Source organism: Vitis riparia, chromosome 5 (assembly GCF_004353265.1).
Source record: "Vitis riparia cultivar Riparia Gloire de Montpellier isolate 1030 chromosome 5, EGFV_Vit.rip_1.0, whole genome shotgun sequence".
NCBI lineage: Eukaryota > Viridiplantae > Streptophyta > Magnoliopsida > Vitales > Vitaceae > Vitis > Vitis riparia.
In genome coordinates, this window is record NC_048435.1 from 8510107 (window position 1) to 8526896 (window position 16790).

The 16790-nt window shown below is 34.2% G+C and overlaps 2 protein-coding genes across 2 annotated transcripts; one reads left to right on the forward strand and one right to left on the reverse strand.

The window, feature by feature from the left end:
• Window positions 1–694: 694 nt before the first annotated feature.
• LOC117914833 (multiple organellar RNA editing factor 2, chloroplastic-like) lies at window positions 695–6384 on the forward strand. The gene is made up of 4 exons (XM_034830320.1): window positions 695–1126; window positions 1684–1781; window positions 1895–1960; window positions 6066–6384. Exons 1-4 carry the CDS (start codon window positions 732–734, stop codon window positions 6206–6208), a joined length of 702 nt encoding a protein of 233 aa, XP_034686211.1. The 5' UTR covers window positions 695–731; the 3' UTR covers window positions 6209–6384.
• A 2160-nt stretch (window positions 6385–8544) lies between these two features.
• LOC117915105 (cyanate hydratase) lies at window positions 8545–16325 on the reverse strand. The gene is made up of 4 exons (XM_034830670.1): window positions 15962–16325; window positions 15510–15581; window positions 9599–9707; window positions 8545–8908 (listed from the first exon to the last, which is right to left on the reverse strand). Exons 1-4 carry the CDS (start codon window positions 16228–16230, stop codon window positions 8864–8866), a joined length of 495 nt encoding a protein of 164 aa, XP_034686561.1. The 5' UTR covers window positions 16231–16325; the 3' UTR covers window positions 8545–8863.
• Window positions 16326–16790: the final 465 nt, after the last annotated feature.

The following is a 16790-nucleotide window of genomic DNA, read 5'->3' on the forward strand; positions in this document are numbered from 1 at the left end:
AATGGCAATGCACTTTCTCTTGTGATGTGAAGGTATAAATACTACAAAAATACTTTGTAGAATTCCAATGTGGGATAAATTAGACCTTAGTAATAATAAAATAAGCTTCACATGGAGGGGATTTGGTCCTGGCACATGTGGTTTACATAATGAGTGATCGACTAATGAGTTACACAACTATTTGGTCAACAACATAGAAAATATGTATATATCCCATTTAAAATTTTTATCAAACATTTAAATAAATATAAATATTTATATCTATCAATATTTTTATAATGATTATTAATTATAAAATATAAAAATAATATAATTTAATTAATATAATAGTTTTTAAAATTTTAAAATAACAAAATACATATATATGTAATTAATTTAAATATTATAATTTTTTTTATCTTAAATATATCCTCATATTTAAATATATATTATATTTAATAAAATTTAATGTATTAATACATTTATATTTATATTTATCATTTAATATTTAATTTGACATATTAAATATAAAATACAAAATATTATTAAAAAATTTAAGATTCTAAAAACATTGGATAAATGCATGCCCCACCTGCAACAAGAAGAATCGTACTCGCGGAGTTTGGTTTGGCGATGTCACCCACAAAACAGGGCCAACCCGACCCGATCTCCAAAATATAAACCCAAAAGGTAAAAACCAACGATAAATACCCCCAATCTTCCACCCCAAAACCCTCACTCTAGCTCTCAGCATGGCGGCGGCTGTAGCTCCAGCCATCAACACCACCATGTCTCCCCTCGTACTCTCTAAACGCTTCGTCTCTTCTACTTCTCATCCTAGGTTACTCCTCACTCGTAGGCCTTCGGTTCGGTTCTCCCGTGCCCTCCGAGTGGTTTCACCCGGCTCAGCAGGTTCGAGCCGCTTCACACCGGTACGCTGCCGGGTGAATCGGTCCGGCGACTCCTACTCGCCGCTCAACTCCGGCTCCAACTTCAGCGACCGGCCTCCGACCGAGATGGCGCCGCTGTTTCCCGGCTGCGACTACGAGCACTGGCTCATCGTCATGGACAAGCCTGGCGGGGAGGGCGCAACTAAGCAGCAGATGATTGATTGCTACATTCAAACCCTAGCTAAAGTTGTTGGAAGGTAGCAGATCTTTGCCCTCTGTTTGGTTCCCGAGAAAATGTAACAAAGAAAATCTGAAAGGTTTTCCTGTAGGTTGTTTTGGTCTCTATAGAATGGAAAACTTACCTCAACTGCACCGGACGGTTCTAGTGGTCTCCATTTACTGAGCATTTTTGTTTTATTAGATCTCAAAAAGTTAGGAAGACTCTCTAACAGTTAGAAATTTAATTTATTTATTTTTATTTTCTCGGAAGCTAAACTGTGGTAGTTTCATTTTTCTTTCTAAAGTCATATGAATAGGATTTGGGTTCTAAAGCTCTTTCCTGACTTTGTTCCTTTTTACTATTCATCTCTTCTGAAATACAGTAGTTCACACCCTGAAAAGTTTTCAAATGGAGCCTTAGGATATGAAGTGTTGTTTGATGCACACTGTTTTCTTGTTGTTAATGTATATCTACATGCCTGCTTTCACTTGCTTGTGTATTTTATTTTAGTGTTTTTTTTTGGTATACTTAATCAATGGAAATATTTGGGACTTTATGAATCATGCCTGGTTTGTCGTTTTTATGTTGAACCAGTGAAGAGGAAGCAAAGAAGAAGATTTACAATGTTTCATGTGAAAGATATTTTGGATTCGGTTGTGAGATTGATGAGGAGACCTCAAATAAGCTCGAAGGTGTGTATTAAATTGATCTAATTTGTGGGTATTTATTTTGTTTCCAAAATTTTATAAGTGATTGCCACGACTATCTTTTTGTTTTTGGCTGATATATTGACTTCTGTTTGAAGGCTTGCCTGGTGTCCTGTTTGTGCTCCCAGATTCATACGTTGATCCTGAATATAAGGACTATGGAGGTAAGCTTTTGATACTATAATAGTTCTCTGCTTATGCTCCTCCAGCTCACATGCCTTGCTTTTTTTGCTGTATCTTTTCCTAACTTACGTTTGATGGTGGAGGTCAAAAGAATTTTAATGCTTATTAGTATTCTATTTCTCTCTAATGTTGCTACTAAATTTGTGAAAATACTGATTCTTGCTCATTTGAGCTCCTACCCTCGGCCTAAAGAAAGGGAATGATCAATTAGTGTGAAATTTATTTTTTAGTTTTAAGTTTGAATAGGTCTGAATTTATCTGAAATATGAATAGAAATGCAAATGGTAACAAAATATTTGTAGTCCATTAAGACTTCAGATAAGAAAACAAACAGGGCCTTAGTCTTCATTTGGATTGAAGTATGTATGAGGGGAAAATATGAGGGGAAGGAAGAGGGGAAATGATGGAAAAAGGAAAAGGGTAGGAAGGAAAAAAAAAAGTTCTACTTCAATAGAATTTTTCTCTGATCTTTGTTTTATTCCTCTTCTTTTTTAGGGAACAAAGATTTAAAATGTGCAAGTTTTTAAATAATTTTTGTTATATGTTACGTTTCTTCATATTTTCATTGTACAAAATTTCTTCCTTTTTTTCCTTCTTTTTCTCCTTTTTAGTACTTTCTGATGTTCAAATGGGCATCACATGCAGCTTTTTAATTTTGCATTTGTGCCCTAAAGTTTAAGATTGGTCACAATGTTCTGAACTTATCCTAAAAGCGTGCAATTTTATGAGAATGCTTTTAGAAGTCTGCATCATTTATTGTATGACCTGCAGAAGTCCAGCGCTAATAGTGCCCTTGACCTCCTTTTGCGCTGGGATTGCAGATCGGCAGAGATGGGACATAAAACTGCTGCCTTTGTTTGATAATTTGATTGGTCATGGGATAATTATTTATTCATTTGTAGTGTCAAACACTAGGGATTGAATAAACCATCAAAGCAACACTGCTCTTATATATGAAAATGCATAAAAATCATGAGGGATCACATTAAATATTATACTTGTTTTTAAAAAATGATAACACCAGTCCATCTTGGCGAAGCTGAAGAGTCATATAGGCAATGTTTAGCTTTGAATGCTAATGGACTCACATCAAATGTCTCTCTTGACTGTTCTGTGCTTTGTATATTTTGTGGAGTTGCGGATCAGTGGAGATGAAACATGAATATTACAGCATTTGAATGATAACATATCTAGGGTTTGGGGAATCAACTTCTTGTTTGTCTCTATGTAGGGCCTTACAGAAGTCTTGAAACAACTGCAATATGCACCACTTCCAATTGAAAAACAAGTTCTAGTCATTTCTGCAGCAGCTGTCAATGGATTCTGTGATTGAATGCCACTAGACAGAATTTCTCAATGTGAGAGAGCCATTCCAAGTAGTATAAAACCAGAATTACTACAATCCCTTTTAGGAAAGGGTGGGTTAACTAGTGAAAGAAAGATGGAACCAGATGCCATTCTTAAAAGAAAGCACCTATAAAATCAACCATTTTTTACTTTCAAAGTCCCCAGTCCATCTTGGCAAAGCTGAAGAGTCATATAGGCAATGTTTAGCTTTGAATGCTAATGGACTCACAGCAAATGTCTCTCTTGACTGTTCTGCACTTTTGTGTATTTTGTGAAGTTGCAGATCAGTGGAGATGAAACATGAATATTACAGCATTTGAATGATTACATATCTAGGGTTTTTGGGAATCAGCTTCCATGTTTGTCTATCAATCTCTATATGGGGTCTATTCCCAAGTCCCCAGTCCATCTTGGCAAAGCTGAAGAGTCATATAGGCAATGTTTAGCTTTGAATGCTAATGGACTCACAGCAAACGTCTCTCTTGACTGTTCTGTGCTTTGTGTATTTTGTGGAGTGGCAGATCAGTGGAGATGAAACATGAATATTACAGCGTTTGAATGATAACATGCCTAGGGTTTTTGGGGAATCAACTTCCATGTTTGTCTATCAATCTCTGTATAGGGTCTAATAAATCAACCATTTTTTTCTTCAAAAGTCCACAGTCCATCTTGGCAAAGCTGAAGAGTCATATAGGCAATGTTTAGCTTTGAATGCTAATGGACTCACAACAAATGTCTCTCTTGACTGTTCTGTGCTTTGTTTATTTTGTGGAGTAGCAGATCAGTGGAGATGAAACATGAATATCACAGTGTTTGAATGATAACAAATCTAGGGTTTTCCGGAATCAACTTCCATGTTTGTCTATCAATCTCTGCATAGGGTCTAGTAAATCACCCATTCTTTTCTTCCAAAGTCCCCAGTCCATCTTGGCAAAGCTGAAGAGTCATATAGGCAATGTTTAGCTTTGAATGCTAATGGACTCACAACAAATGTCTCTCTTGACTGTTCTGTGCTTTGTGTATTTTGTGGAGTAGCAGATCAGTGGAGATGAAACATGAATATCACAGCGTTTGAATAATAACATATCTAGAGTTTTCTGGAATCAACTTCCATGTTTGTCTATCAATCTCTGTGCAGGGTCTATTATATCAACCATTTTTCACTTTCAAAGTCCCCAGTCCATCTTGGCAAAGCTGAAGAGTCATATAGGCAATGTTTAGCTTTGAATGCTAATGGACTCACAGCAAATGTCTCTCGACTGTTCTGTGCTTTGTGTATTTTGTGGAGTAGTAGATCAGTGGAGATGGAACATGAATATTACCGCATTTGAATAACATATCTAGGGTTTGGATTATCAACTTCCTTCCTTGTATGTTAAATGCATGCATGTTTCAAATCTATGTGCATTTATTCATGTATGTCTCAAATGAATCTCAAGTTCATCTTGGCAATCCTGGAGAGTTTTAAAAGAAATATTCAGCTTTGAATGTTAATGGACTCACCAGATGTCTTCAGGGTTTTGTTCTTTATATAGGATAAGTGGATTTGAAACAAGAATTTTATGCTATATATATATATATATATATAGAGAGAGAGAGAGAGAGAGAGAGAGAGAGAGAGTAAACCTTCTCTATTATTTAGTTCATCTTGGCAAAGTTGAAGAGCCATATAGGCAAAATGTTTAGCTTTGAATTGGAATGGACTCATATCAAATGCCTCTCAACTGTTCTATTCTTTGCATATATTGTGGGGTATCAGATCAGTGGTGATGAAACTTGAATATTAAGGCTCTGAATGACACATATTGGATACATAGGATTTGGGGAATTAAACCATTTGTTTCAAGCATATTAATGCAAGTTTTTAACGCACGTTTCAAATATATGTCCATGAGCATTTCAAATATATGTTTGTTTGTATGTTTTGTATGCATCCCAAGTCCAGCTTATGCTAAGTTGAGGAGTCTGTTAATCTTTAAACTCTAATTGGCTGATGTCAAACGTCCCTGTTAACTTGTTCTATGGTCTGTGTATTTTCTTAAGTTGCAGATTGGTAGAGATAAAACAATAATTTTTATGAACTCTGGATGTTAAAATATCTATAGATGGGGTCTAGTGAATTGATGGTTTTCCCCCTTCCAAAGTTCCCTGTCTATTTTAGCAGAGTTGAAGAAGACTGATTTGAATGTTAATCCTCTTGCATGAGGTGTCCCCCGGGACTGTTCTGTGCCTTGTATAGTTTATGTAGTTTCCAATCACCCTACCTCCTCCTGTAAGGTTACATGAAAGTTGTTTTGATTTTGCCCCCATTTTTGATACCAAGTCATAGGACGATCATCGTAAATTTATTAATTTTTTTATCAAATGATAGGATCAATTGTTCAATGCTCTAAATGCAATACCGAAGTTGAAGGTACTACTCGGTGTACTCATTTGTCCATAGCCTAGGTGCCTAAACACCAAGCCAAGGTGCCTCGATGATCTTTAGATGTGATTCTGAAAACACTGCATCTTCATGATATAGGTTATTAAGTGAAACAGTAATTTGGAGTAATTTATGCATTTATGTTACGTGTGTGCACGAGGATAAATGAACAGAAGGGAAGAGATTTAATAATGTAATTAGTGCCTAACCAAAAGAGCATGCTTGTTCAACATGGTTTTGGAACTGGAATGGGGCTTGTGATTTGTTCCCTTTATGTGGTTATTAAGTTCATTTTTTATTTGATTGTGTTGCAGCTGAGTTGTTCGTGAATGGGGAGATCGTACAAAGATCTCCTGAAAGGCAGAGGAGGGTTGAACCAGCTCCCCAAAGAGCTCAAGACAGACCAAGATACAATGACAAAACCCGGTACGTGAGGCGAAGAGAAAACATGCGGTGAAATGGGAATGAAAAAACTAACTGTATATTTTTGTGTTGGATGAAAGGGAGTACAAATTCTATGGAGGTTGTGGGTATTGATCCTGGATAATAATAACCGTATTTAGGTTAACAAGTGCTGTGTACCAGTTGACCTAATTGAAAGATCTTAAGTTTCTATGCGGTCCCTTTTGCCAACAAATTTTGTATTAGTGTGGTGGATTACCATACATCCTAAAGCTTTAGGCTATGTTTGGTTTTTGGTTCTAGAAAATTTTGGGGAAAATAAAAGGGAAATAAAATATAAAGGAAAAGTAGAAGGAAATAAAAAGTGAAGGAAAATAAAAAATAGAATAAAAGTTGATAAATTAATTTTTTTTTTTACTTCAAATTTATTTTATTTATTTCAACTCGTCAATATAAAGATTAAATAATTTAAAAATATTTAAGTTTTTAATTAGTTTTAATTATATTTGATTTTTTTTTTATATTTTTCATAAGACATAAAAAATAATTTTTTTATCATTTTTTTTATTTCTTTAGTATTTTTCAGGAATCAAACATAACCTTATAGTTTTCATATTTTCCACATTTTTAATATTGAAGTCCTAAAACTAGGGTTGCAAATTGTTGTAGTGGTTGGTTGGGTTGATGGCTACCCTAAACCCAAACCAAATTATGAAGTAATGAACCCAAGCTCTATTAAACTGAAGATATTCAAACTCATGTTGAAGCCAATCTAATTTTTTTAAACTTGGCTTAATGGGGTTAAATTTGGGTTGATTAGATTAATTAAGTTACATGATTTAAAATCCATTCATAATGTTTTTTAGTTTATTTTAATTTTTTAAATGTATTTGTACTAAATATGTATACAAAATTTCATTGGATATGTTTTTTTATTTCTTATTTTAGAAATAGAATATGATAATAAATTTTACATTGAAAGTAGAACATTTTTCTTTATAAAAAATATAGATTTATTTTTTATTTTTAAAAAATATATTTGTGTATCATTATGAGCTATATATTTAATCAATTTTGGACTCATCATTAGCCAATGATCCTTTAAAATATGAAATAACCATGTGTATTACTCAAGTACATGAAGTATGATATTTGTTACCAAAATATGTATGAAATAAGATGTTTGTATATGAAAATGTTTTGTTACATAAGTATATGAAATAAGATGTTTATTGTTGGAATATGTTAGAATATGAGAACTTGTGAACCATATTTGGTATAATATAAGTAATTTGTAACTAGAATTCTGATATGATTATTATTATATTTAATTTGTTTAATATGTTCTTCTATATGTGATTTTTTTATATCTTATTATTTGTTAAATTTAATCGTTTTATTATTGAAAATAGAAGGTTAAAAATAAGAAAATAGAAAAAGAGAAAATAAAAGTTTGAAATGATAGACTTCTTATAATAAGAAATTTTTTGCAACAGGAAATTTGTATTTTTATAATTTTATACATTAATCTAATTTTGGCTTAAAAGTTTGATATTTTAATTTGAAAAGTAACTTTTTATAATAAAGATTGCTTATTGTAAATAGGTGTAAAAAGTTACTTTTTCATACTAAAATATGATACTTTATAATTCAAAACTAAATTAATTTATAAAATTTGGAAAAACAAGAACTTGGTTGATAACTATTTTTTAAAAAACAATTCTGAAAAATAGTTTTAAGAATAATTTTTTAAAATTGTCAATAAAAGTATGTTTGAAAATAAAAATATTTTTAATATTTTTAAATATATTTTAAAAATAATTTAAATATCCAATATTTTATTTTTAATCATCTTACATATTTATAAAATTATTTCTTAAAATAATACTAAAAAACAAATAAAAACATCATATTATTTTTTATTCATAAGAACAAAAAATAATTTTTTATTATCAAATATGTTTTTATATTTTTTATTCTTAAAAATAAAAAACCGTTTTTAAAAATAGTCCTAAATCTCTATTTTCCTTTGTTGAGAAGAAGTCTAGTTTACTAGTACGTGTAGAAACAGTATGATTGTTTTTTTATTGAATAAAAAAAGCCAAATATTTTAGCTTTTTCTATTCAGCTAAAAATAACACGTTGACATCATCCAACATAATTAAAATGAACTTATTATCAATAAATTTAATTTAATTATATTGGATGATGTTAACAGGTTACTTTTACCTGAATAAAAAAAGCCAAATATATTGACTTATTTTATTCAGCCAAAAAACAAACACCACCTGTCTTCAAAGTTGTGCTACAGAAGGTCTAAAGCAGTCCATCTATCTAATCCTATTTTACCAGAACCAGGGTCGTCATCCATGAGTATAAGATATGATGATCTGCTTGTAAACAAAATTACATCAGGGGCTACGCTAAGATTAAAAAATGCATCAGATTTCAGGGGTCTAGTATAGTTGGATGGATACCTCCCATATAATATTTATTCAGATGTCCTCTTCAAGATAACATACTGATACAAGCACCAACTTCACACAGCTGGATTTTATTTCAACAAAGCCTGGTGGCTATGAAACTGGCATGGTGTTCATTCATATAATGGACTCAGAACAGAGCGTCTACGGTGCTACCTTATGATGAGGATGTTCAGTAAACTCCCCGCACCAACCATATGCTCCTAGCCTCGTGATGAGGAAGTCCTTTAATCTCCCTGCAGCCTTAGCCTTGAAACCATATGCTCCGATTTCTGCCCAGAAACAGAAAGAAATTCATGCATGCTTATACGCATTTCTAAAACGAAACAATCCAGAGCCTATGAGAAGATTGCTGGTTTAAATCACTGGAAAATCTTAACAAAAAATGATGGGTGAATTCGCTTATACAAAGATGTAAGCATAGTAGAACGCTTAAAGCACCAATAACCAATTTTTCTAAAAGCTTAAGTTACCTCTTTTGGGGTTGCATCAGGCTAAATAAATTAGGGAAATAAATATTCAATGAGTTTTGAACACATGACCTCACACTAATAGGGTTAAAAAATGTAAGTATCCTCGACTTCTTCAAGACAGTAGCTAATTAGAGTAAGGACAGCTAGTAACTCGCAAATTCCAATGTTTTTATAAAGTCAATTTGGATAAAACCTTAAATTTTCCTTGTTCTCCATACCTCAAAATTAAATTTAAAAACTATAAAAGAATAAAATCTCAAAACCACAAGGTAACTTTTTTAAAAAAAAAATAAAGAAAGAAAGAAGGAAGGATGAAGGAAGAAAGAAAAAATCAATCTGAGTTCATGGAAGATTTTTTTTCAAGTTCTCTTGCTGAATGCTGATATCATTCACTACTAATGTTCAACTAATTTTCATTTTTCTTATTTTTTATTTTAAGATTCAGTGTATGCCAACAACAATTTCTAACTGTACAAAAATGCAACTGACCTGCTCTGTATGAGGCAAATACTTCCCATCAAACGTCAAGACCACACGATCCTTTCCATCCACACCTTTAACTTTGTCAACTGAGCAGTAGAAGTCTATGGCTGACATACTGGACATCAGAAACAATTAAGTTAAAAATCAAATGACTACATCGTAGTCTTTCATTTTTTGTAGCAACCAAAGTCTTCCCTTTTTTGGATATGAATTCAATATTGTTAGTCATCTCTAGCTCAACTCAGAAAAACAACAATTTTCTGAACATCAAAGCATTAGCAGTAGATCATTGGTGAAATAATTTACTAAATTAGTTTCTATCTTTAATCTTGACATTATATAAGGTGCATGCATTGTCCCAAGACATCATCTTGAAGATTGAGAAAAAAAATTCAGCACACCCAAATAGTTGTTGACAATAGGAGGCTTTGAACATTAGGAATGCCAAATATGTTTTAGGAAACTTCAATGTGTAAGGTTATTCTTGAGATATGATTCATGAAAGAAAAGGGGAAAAAGGGAAAGAGCGAACAAACTTGCTTTGCTGATTTTTAGGCTTCTTGTGATGCTACCAATGGTTAACTGCAGAGTTTCCTCATCTTCCATCTTGGAAACCACCAATGCAATCAATGCTATAGAGATAGATTGTTGAAAAGGTCCAGAAACTTGCATTTTTTGTCCACAAAACAAACAGATTGATGCATTATAGGAAGGAAACCACTCTCACTAGTGTCTATGAGATGATGCTATAGAGATAGATTGTTGAAAAGGTCCAGAAACTAGCAATTTTTTGTCCACAAAACAAACAGATTGATGCATTATAGGAAGGAAATTGCTCTCACTATTTTCTATGAGATGACACTCTGGGAAATAATCTTGTTAAAGATGTCTAATTCATCTCATAGTATTTAAATCATTCAATACTACAATAGTATTCACTTCATATGAAGTGAACATCTTAATGAATGGAGCTATACAAAAAGGTACATAGGTTGTATACAAAGGGCAAAGAAAAGGTATAGGTTGACAGAGAAAATACAAAAAGGTGCTCCCTCCTCATCTAAATCCCATCCCATCTACAAAATTGAATAAAGGCATTGTTCTTTCTACTATGTACCTCCTTACACAAAACGACGAACTTTTAACAAAGGAGCTCTTCAATGACTAAGCTGATTGCTTTGCATTTTAAAGGCTCTTCCGTTTCTTTATTTCCATTAAGTCCAGAAGGAAGGACCTTCTTTTGCTTAGCTCTCTAGACCTTTTGCTTTGTTCCCACAATCAAACTGTGACAACTTAAGAGGATCTCCCTAACCCAAAAAGGAAGGACCTAAATGAGTCCAATAGAGAAAATAGCCAGTGCCATGACTCCTTAACTTTAGAGCAATGAAGAAGGATGTGGTTAATAGATTCCACCTGGCTTTCACAGGGGTAACATCTATTTGCCAAAGACCATCCTCTCCTTTGAAGCTGATCTAAGTCAAAACCTTTTTCCAACATGCTTCCCAAGCAAAAAGGCTCACTTTAGTCAAAACCCACAAATTCCAAATAATGCCTTATGGGAAAGGGATTGAGCACTCTGGCTCTAACATAGAATAAAGAGATTTCACTAAAAATGCACCATTCCTTTAGCTTGTCCACACCACCCTGTCTTTCTCTCCCCTCTTCACAACTTTCCCCTGCAACCTAAAGAAAAAAGGCTCCAAAATTTCCAACTCCTAATCATTCAGATGTCTAGCAAAACACAGATTCCAGTGTCCCCCATCCCCTTGCACTTCCTAAACATTTGCTACCCAAGCCTCCTTATCCAAAGCAACAACATGTAGAGTAGGAAAAGACAAGCATAAGGTTCCTCCCTCTACCATCTATCCTTCCAAAACTTCACCCTCCTTTCATTCTCCATCTCAAAAGAAGTATTGCTGATGAAAAGGTTCCACCCTTTACTAATAGCTTTCCAAAGCACGACCATGACAACCCCATACCCACCTCTACTTATGCAAGACCTTCAACCCCCTCCTCCTCTACATACTTTTCCTTAATAACCTGCTTCAAAAATGTCTCTCCTTTTGAGACATATCTTTAACTCTACTAACCCAAAAGAGCCTTATTAAGAGTAGGAAGACACCTAATGTCAAGCCCTCGCTCTCTCTTTTCTTTGCAAATGATTTGACCATTTCACCAAATATAACTTTTTCTCCAAAGCACCCCCTCCTCAGAAGAAATCCCTTTGAATCTTCTCATACCTCAATCTGAATTTTCTAGGAAGGTTGAACAAAGACATAAAGCAAATAGGCAAACTAGATAAGGTACTGCAAATCAGAGCATAGGCAAACTAGATAAGATATTGCAAATCAAAGTAAGTGGAGCCCTTTGGAAATATACTGCCTTTTCCACATTGAAAGCTTATGACAAAACCTTTCCTCCACCCTATCTCTCAATGTTTCTGCCTTGAATGGAGCTCTTGAAGGAAGACCTAAGTAAGTAGACAGAAGGTTTCTCACCCCATATTCCAGCTCTGCTGCCAAATCCTCTGCATTGACAACCCTGCGTCTAAGAGGATTAATTCACTTTTCTCAAGGTTGATTTTTAAACCTGAGACAGCTCCAAATCACATAAGTAGCTAGCTTAGATGGACCATTTGAGAATGAGATGCCTCACAAAAGATAAGGGTATCATTAGCAAACAATAAACGAAAAACCTTACTCCTTTGCCCTCCCTACTCGTTGCATTGACACGTGACAAAAAGATGCCCTCTTTAGCCCTCTCTAAAAGACAATTGAGTGCCTCTATAGCTAAGATAAACAAACAGGGAGAAAGAAGGTCACCTTGTCTTAGCCCTCTAGAAACTTTGGAAGAAGTCAGTTGGGGTACCTTTTACCTTAGTTTCTTGAGGTTGGGCACATGGTTCTGATTGATTATCCACCTTTGTTAATTTTATCGTGTAAAGTTTGACAGGTCTTGCAAAACCACCCCTTTCCTTGCTTACTCATATGTTTGAGTTCCTTGTATATTAATGCAGTTGATTAGTTGTAATGAAAAGGTTCTAAGATTAAATTTTCTAACCAAACTCACGCTTTCAATAAAAATTTGATTGGTTAAGACCTATAATTCAATCGACAACCATCATGAGTCATTTGAAAACCAATTGTTGACCTTTCTACAACTTAAACCTCTTGTATTTTTCATGAGTTTCCATGAGCCTACTGAAGTTGTTAACACATAAATGTTCCAAGGTCCCATTCAAATCCTACTAAGGATGGCAATTCAACTACATATGCGTCATTTTGCCACTCTTAAAGTCTCCCTTAGTCTTTGATTTGGCATCCCTTCCTCACAAAAAATCCTTCAATTAGGCTCTTTTCAAATGTACCAAAATAAACATGGGGGAACCATGCATCAAACCTTCCTTGGCCTTTTTGGCCTTCCATCCAAGGAAAAGGTTTTTCCCTGTGCCTGGAAACACCCATTTCAACACAAAATTGATAAAATTAGATTCCACAACATTTTAATCCTATTACAATGAATTAGAATGTGACATTGTGTCTTCATTGTCTTTGCAGAGGCTACATCTATTTCCATTGTCCACCCTCTTCTCACGAGGATCTCTATGGTCAGGATCTTCACCCAAGTTGCTTCCCAAGCAAAAAGAAAAAAAAAAAACAGGTTCTCACAGGGGCATGGGCCCTCCAAATTTCTTTAGCTGGGAACATTTGTTTACTCCCATAACATAAAGATCTATAGGAGGACTTAATACAAAATCTTCCTTTCCGACCTTCACTCTATTGCAAGCTATCCGTCCCTCCTTGCACTCTCATTGAATGAGCTTGAAGAATAGAACCACTGTATCTATTTCCCAATCCTGAAAGTGCCTTCTAAACTGTATAAACAAATTGTCTCCATTCCTTCCCCTTTCCCACAAAACCTGCTATTGTAGCATACTTGTTAGAGGCCAAACTTGAAAAGCATTGAGGATACCACTTTCAATGGACTCTCCTCCACCCATCTGTCCCCCAAAATTTAGTATTTATACCATTTCTAACGTGGATAGCTGTCTTGATTTTAAAATCATCCCATCCTCTTCTAATGATTTTCACAAGCTTACTCCAAAAGACCCCCTCACCTCTAGGGTGCTCCATCCCCCATCCATTTCCCCATATTAGGCTAGGATGAACTTTCTCCACAAATTGTCATGCTCTTTGGCAAACCTCCACAATCATTTAGCTAGTAAGGCCTGGTTTAATACTTCAAATCTCCTAATTCCTAAACCACCAAACTTCTTATCCTTACAAACAGTTCCCCATTTCACTAGATGCATTTTCCTTCCTTACAAGTGGCTATCCCACAGAAAATCTCTCTGAATTTTTTCCAACCTAATCCTTACCCTTTTGGGAATTGAAACGAGGAATATGAAGTAAATTGGAAGATTCAATACTGTGCAAACCTTTTCTAGCACCATTTAACATTTGATCCTTAATACAAAGAAATCAAATCAACAGAAATAATAATAAAAAAAGACATCAAAGTCCTAAAACACTTTCTCCACTATATGTAACCATCCTATTGGAAGAACCCATGCTTACTCAAGAGTCCAGAAAGTGAAGAATGCAGGAACTACATGCTTGCTTTCAATAAGTATGGTAGTTAACAGTGGAGCAAAAAAAATCCTATCAGAAGAAGCAATGCTTACTCAAGAGTCCAGAAAGTGAAGGAAAGCAGGAAGTAAACGCTAGCTTTCAGTATGGTAGTCAACAATGGTGCAAAAAAGGTATCCGGTGATATACATACAGCTTTTACGCAAACCAGTCTTAGCTTTCAGGTCATACTGAAAAGGTTACAACACCTCTAGTATAAACCTCTCTGGGCAAAACTTGAATTTGTGATTCTACTCAGATCATAAAATCACATTTTGGGACATGTTATTGTAGATTCCTGAATAACTTGAAGATCTGCTACTGATTGCATAACTAACAGTTTGTCTTCAAATTTTCAAATTAAATAGGAGAAATCCTGTTAATTTACACACAATTATCCTGCATATGCACCACAAAAATATGCAAGTTCACATGTCTTTTGGACATACTTTTACATACAAAGAGCACTATTATGATAAGTCACAGTGATACATGGTTTTGTAAACAATCAGTGAGGGACCATAGGAAAATGCAAATAAAACAGACAGAAATAAAAGGATTGTCCACACCATCTTATCAAAACTTCAGCATATGTGTGGATGTATGCATATAGATATACATATGTATATGCATGCATACACTGATTTTACATAAACAAGCGGCCAATATCATCTGAAATGTTGGAAAGGAAATTGGCCCATGGTGGTGAATTTGGTTATGAACTGAGAACTTAGTGGCAATCAAAAGGCAGACAATGATTTAAAACCCTTTTCATATTTCTTTAAACTCCTAAAGACATATGATCCTGTAAACATGAAATAGCCATGGTTTTCTAGATGGTTGATCTCTAATAGGCTGATCTTGAATCCTTATGTCTTGAATTTCTTTGGAACGTTTTTAAAATAGTTCTCAAAAAACAGTTTTTTGATATTTTCAAGAACAAAAATCTGTTTGGGAGCTTGCAAGGTTCCAACCTATTTATGTCTCCAAATATTTCTAAAAGATAACTTTCATTTGCAATACTTTATTTTTGATCGTTTTCTATAATTGTAAAATTATTTTTTAAACCAATCATAGAAAAACAAGTGAAAGCAACCGAAAATAATTAAAATGTATTCTACGAGAGTATCCGCTTTTAGAAAAAGTTCTCCAGAAAAAAACAAAAAAAGTCCCAAAAAGAAAAGGTTTTTGAAATTTGGGAAACCTGTTTTCAGAAACCGTTGTCAAACAGGCTCAAAAGTACATGTATGGCAAGCAAACAGAGAAATTGGGAGACCAAAAAGACTTACATGCCATCGCCAAACTCCTCATTGATAATTTCCTTGATGCTCTCACCAAAATGCATCACAGCTTCATTCAATCTACAAAGTTGGAAAGTCAGCAAATGGAAACACGCCAGTCAGAAAATTCAGAGATTTGTATGCTTATGCAAAACCTTACTTAGATGACAAATTGCTTCTGCAAATGATTCAATGGCATAGCATGTAAATATTTTCAAACATAGAGACATTTATAACATTCGCGGTACACCGTTTGTGATATACTACTGCGAAAACAGGTCGCACATGGCTCTCAGGTACTTTTCAAACAAAAAGAAAAGACAAGAAAAATATCAACACATCAAATAACTTTAAAATACGATTTATTTTCTAAAGAAAGTATAATTTCTACACAAAACCTTAAATTTATTAAAAGACAAGGAATTCAAGTTTCTGATGAGAGGCGAACAGAGGAGAGGGACCTGTAAACAGTGGGTTCCTGGATCAAATGGGGGTCGTATGACCTCAGTGGAGGTTTCATCATCTCTTGAAGGAGTTCATCGGTTAGCTCCGGGAGGGCTGCCTGTAACTTAGGGGCAGTATCGGCCTTCAGCTGAGCTTGACGTCGCAGGAGCTGGGCAACGTACACGTTGGTGAGGCCCGTCTCTTCTGCTATCCGTCCGTACGACTTCCCCGACATGCGTTTCAAGCTCATCAGCCGACTCGCCACGCTTGACTTGCTCTCTTCCATGTCTGCTGTTGTTCCAATTCTCTCTAGTCTCTTGTCCTTCAAGGTTCTATTCAGAAATAGGGTTGGGATTCGTTGGAGTTGTTTGGGTGGTCAGAAAATGTTTCGAGAAGATTCTAGAGATTAATTGGATTATTGTATCTAAGGTAATTTTTCGACGCTTATTATGTAAAAGAAAAAAAAAATCGAAAAGAAATAAAAGTTAAATTTTATTCGCTTTGTGATGGAAATTTTTTTTGAAATACTTTTAGCAAAGTGGGGTTCTAAAAATTAGGTCGAAATAATTAACATTTTGTTGCATTGTGAAGATATGCTTTTGACCATATTTTGAGAAGCTAAAGGCATGCTTGGGAATTGTTTTAATTAATTTTAAAAATAAAATTGTCTTTGAGAAAATAGTTTTTACTTTAAAAAAGAATATTTGAATGAGTTAATAAAAACACTTTTTGCAAATAAATAAAACAAAAAACTTGTTTTTTTTTTTTTTAATTAAGTGTTCTCTTCCATAATTTTTAGACTCATATTTTATTAAAATTAAAAAAATTATTTCATTTTGAAAATTT

Excerpts from the sequence above, each read along its gene's own strand:
- LOC117914833 (XM_034830320.1), top strand. The coding sequence starts at position 732 with ATGGCGGCGGCTGTAGCTCCAGCCATCAACACCACCATGTCTCCCCTC. Across the intron at positions 1,127-1,683 it reads CTAGCTAAAGTTGTTGGAAG|TGAAGAGGAAGCAAAGAAGA; the intron begins GTAGCAGATCTT and ends ATGTTGAACCAG. Across the intron at positions 1,961-6,065 it reads TGAATATAAGGACTATGGAG|CTGAGTTGTTCGTGAATGGG; the intron begins GTAAGCTTTTGA and ends ATTGTGTTGCAG.
- LOC117915105 (XM_034830670.1), bottom strand. The coding sequence starts at position 16,230 with ATGGAAGAGAGCAAGTCAAGCGTGGCGAGTCGGCTGATGAGCTTGAAA. Across the intron at positions 9,708-15,509 it reads GAGGAGTTTGGCGATGGCAT|TATGTCAGCCATAGACTTCT; the intron begins GTAAGTCTTTTT and ends TCTGATGTCCAG. Across the intron at positions 8,909-9,598 it reads ATTTGCCTCATACAGAGCAG|AAATCGGAGCATATGGTTTC; the intron begins GTCAGTTGCATT and ends GTTTCTGGGCAG.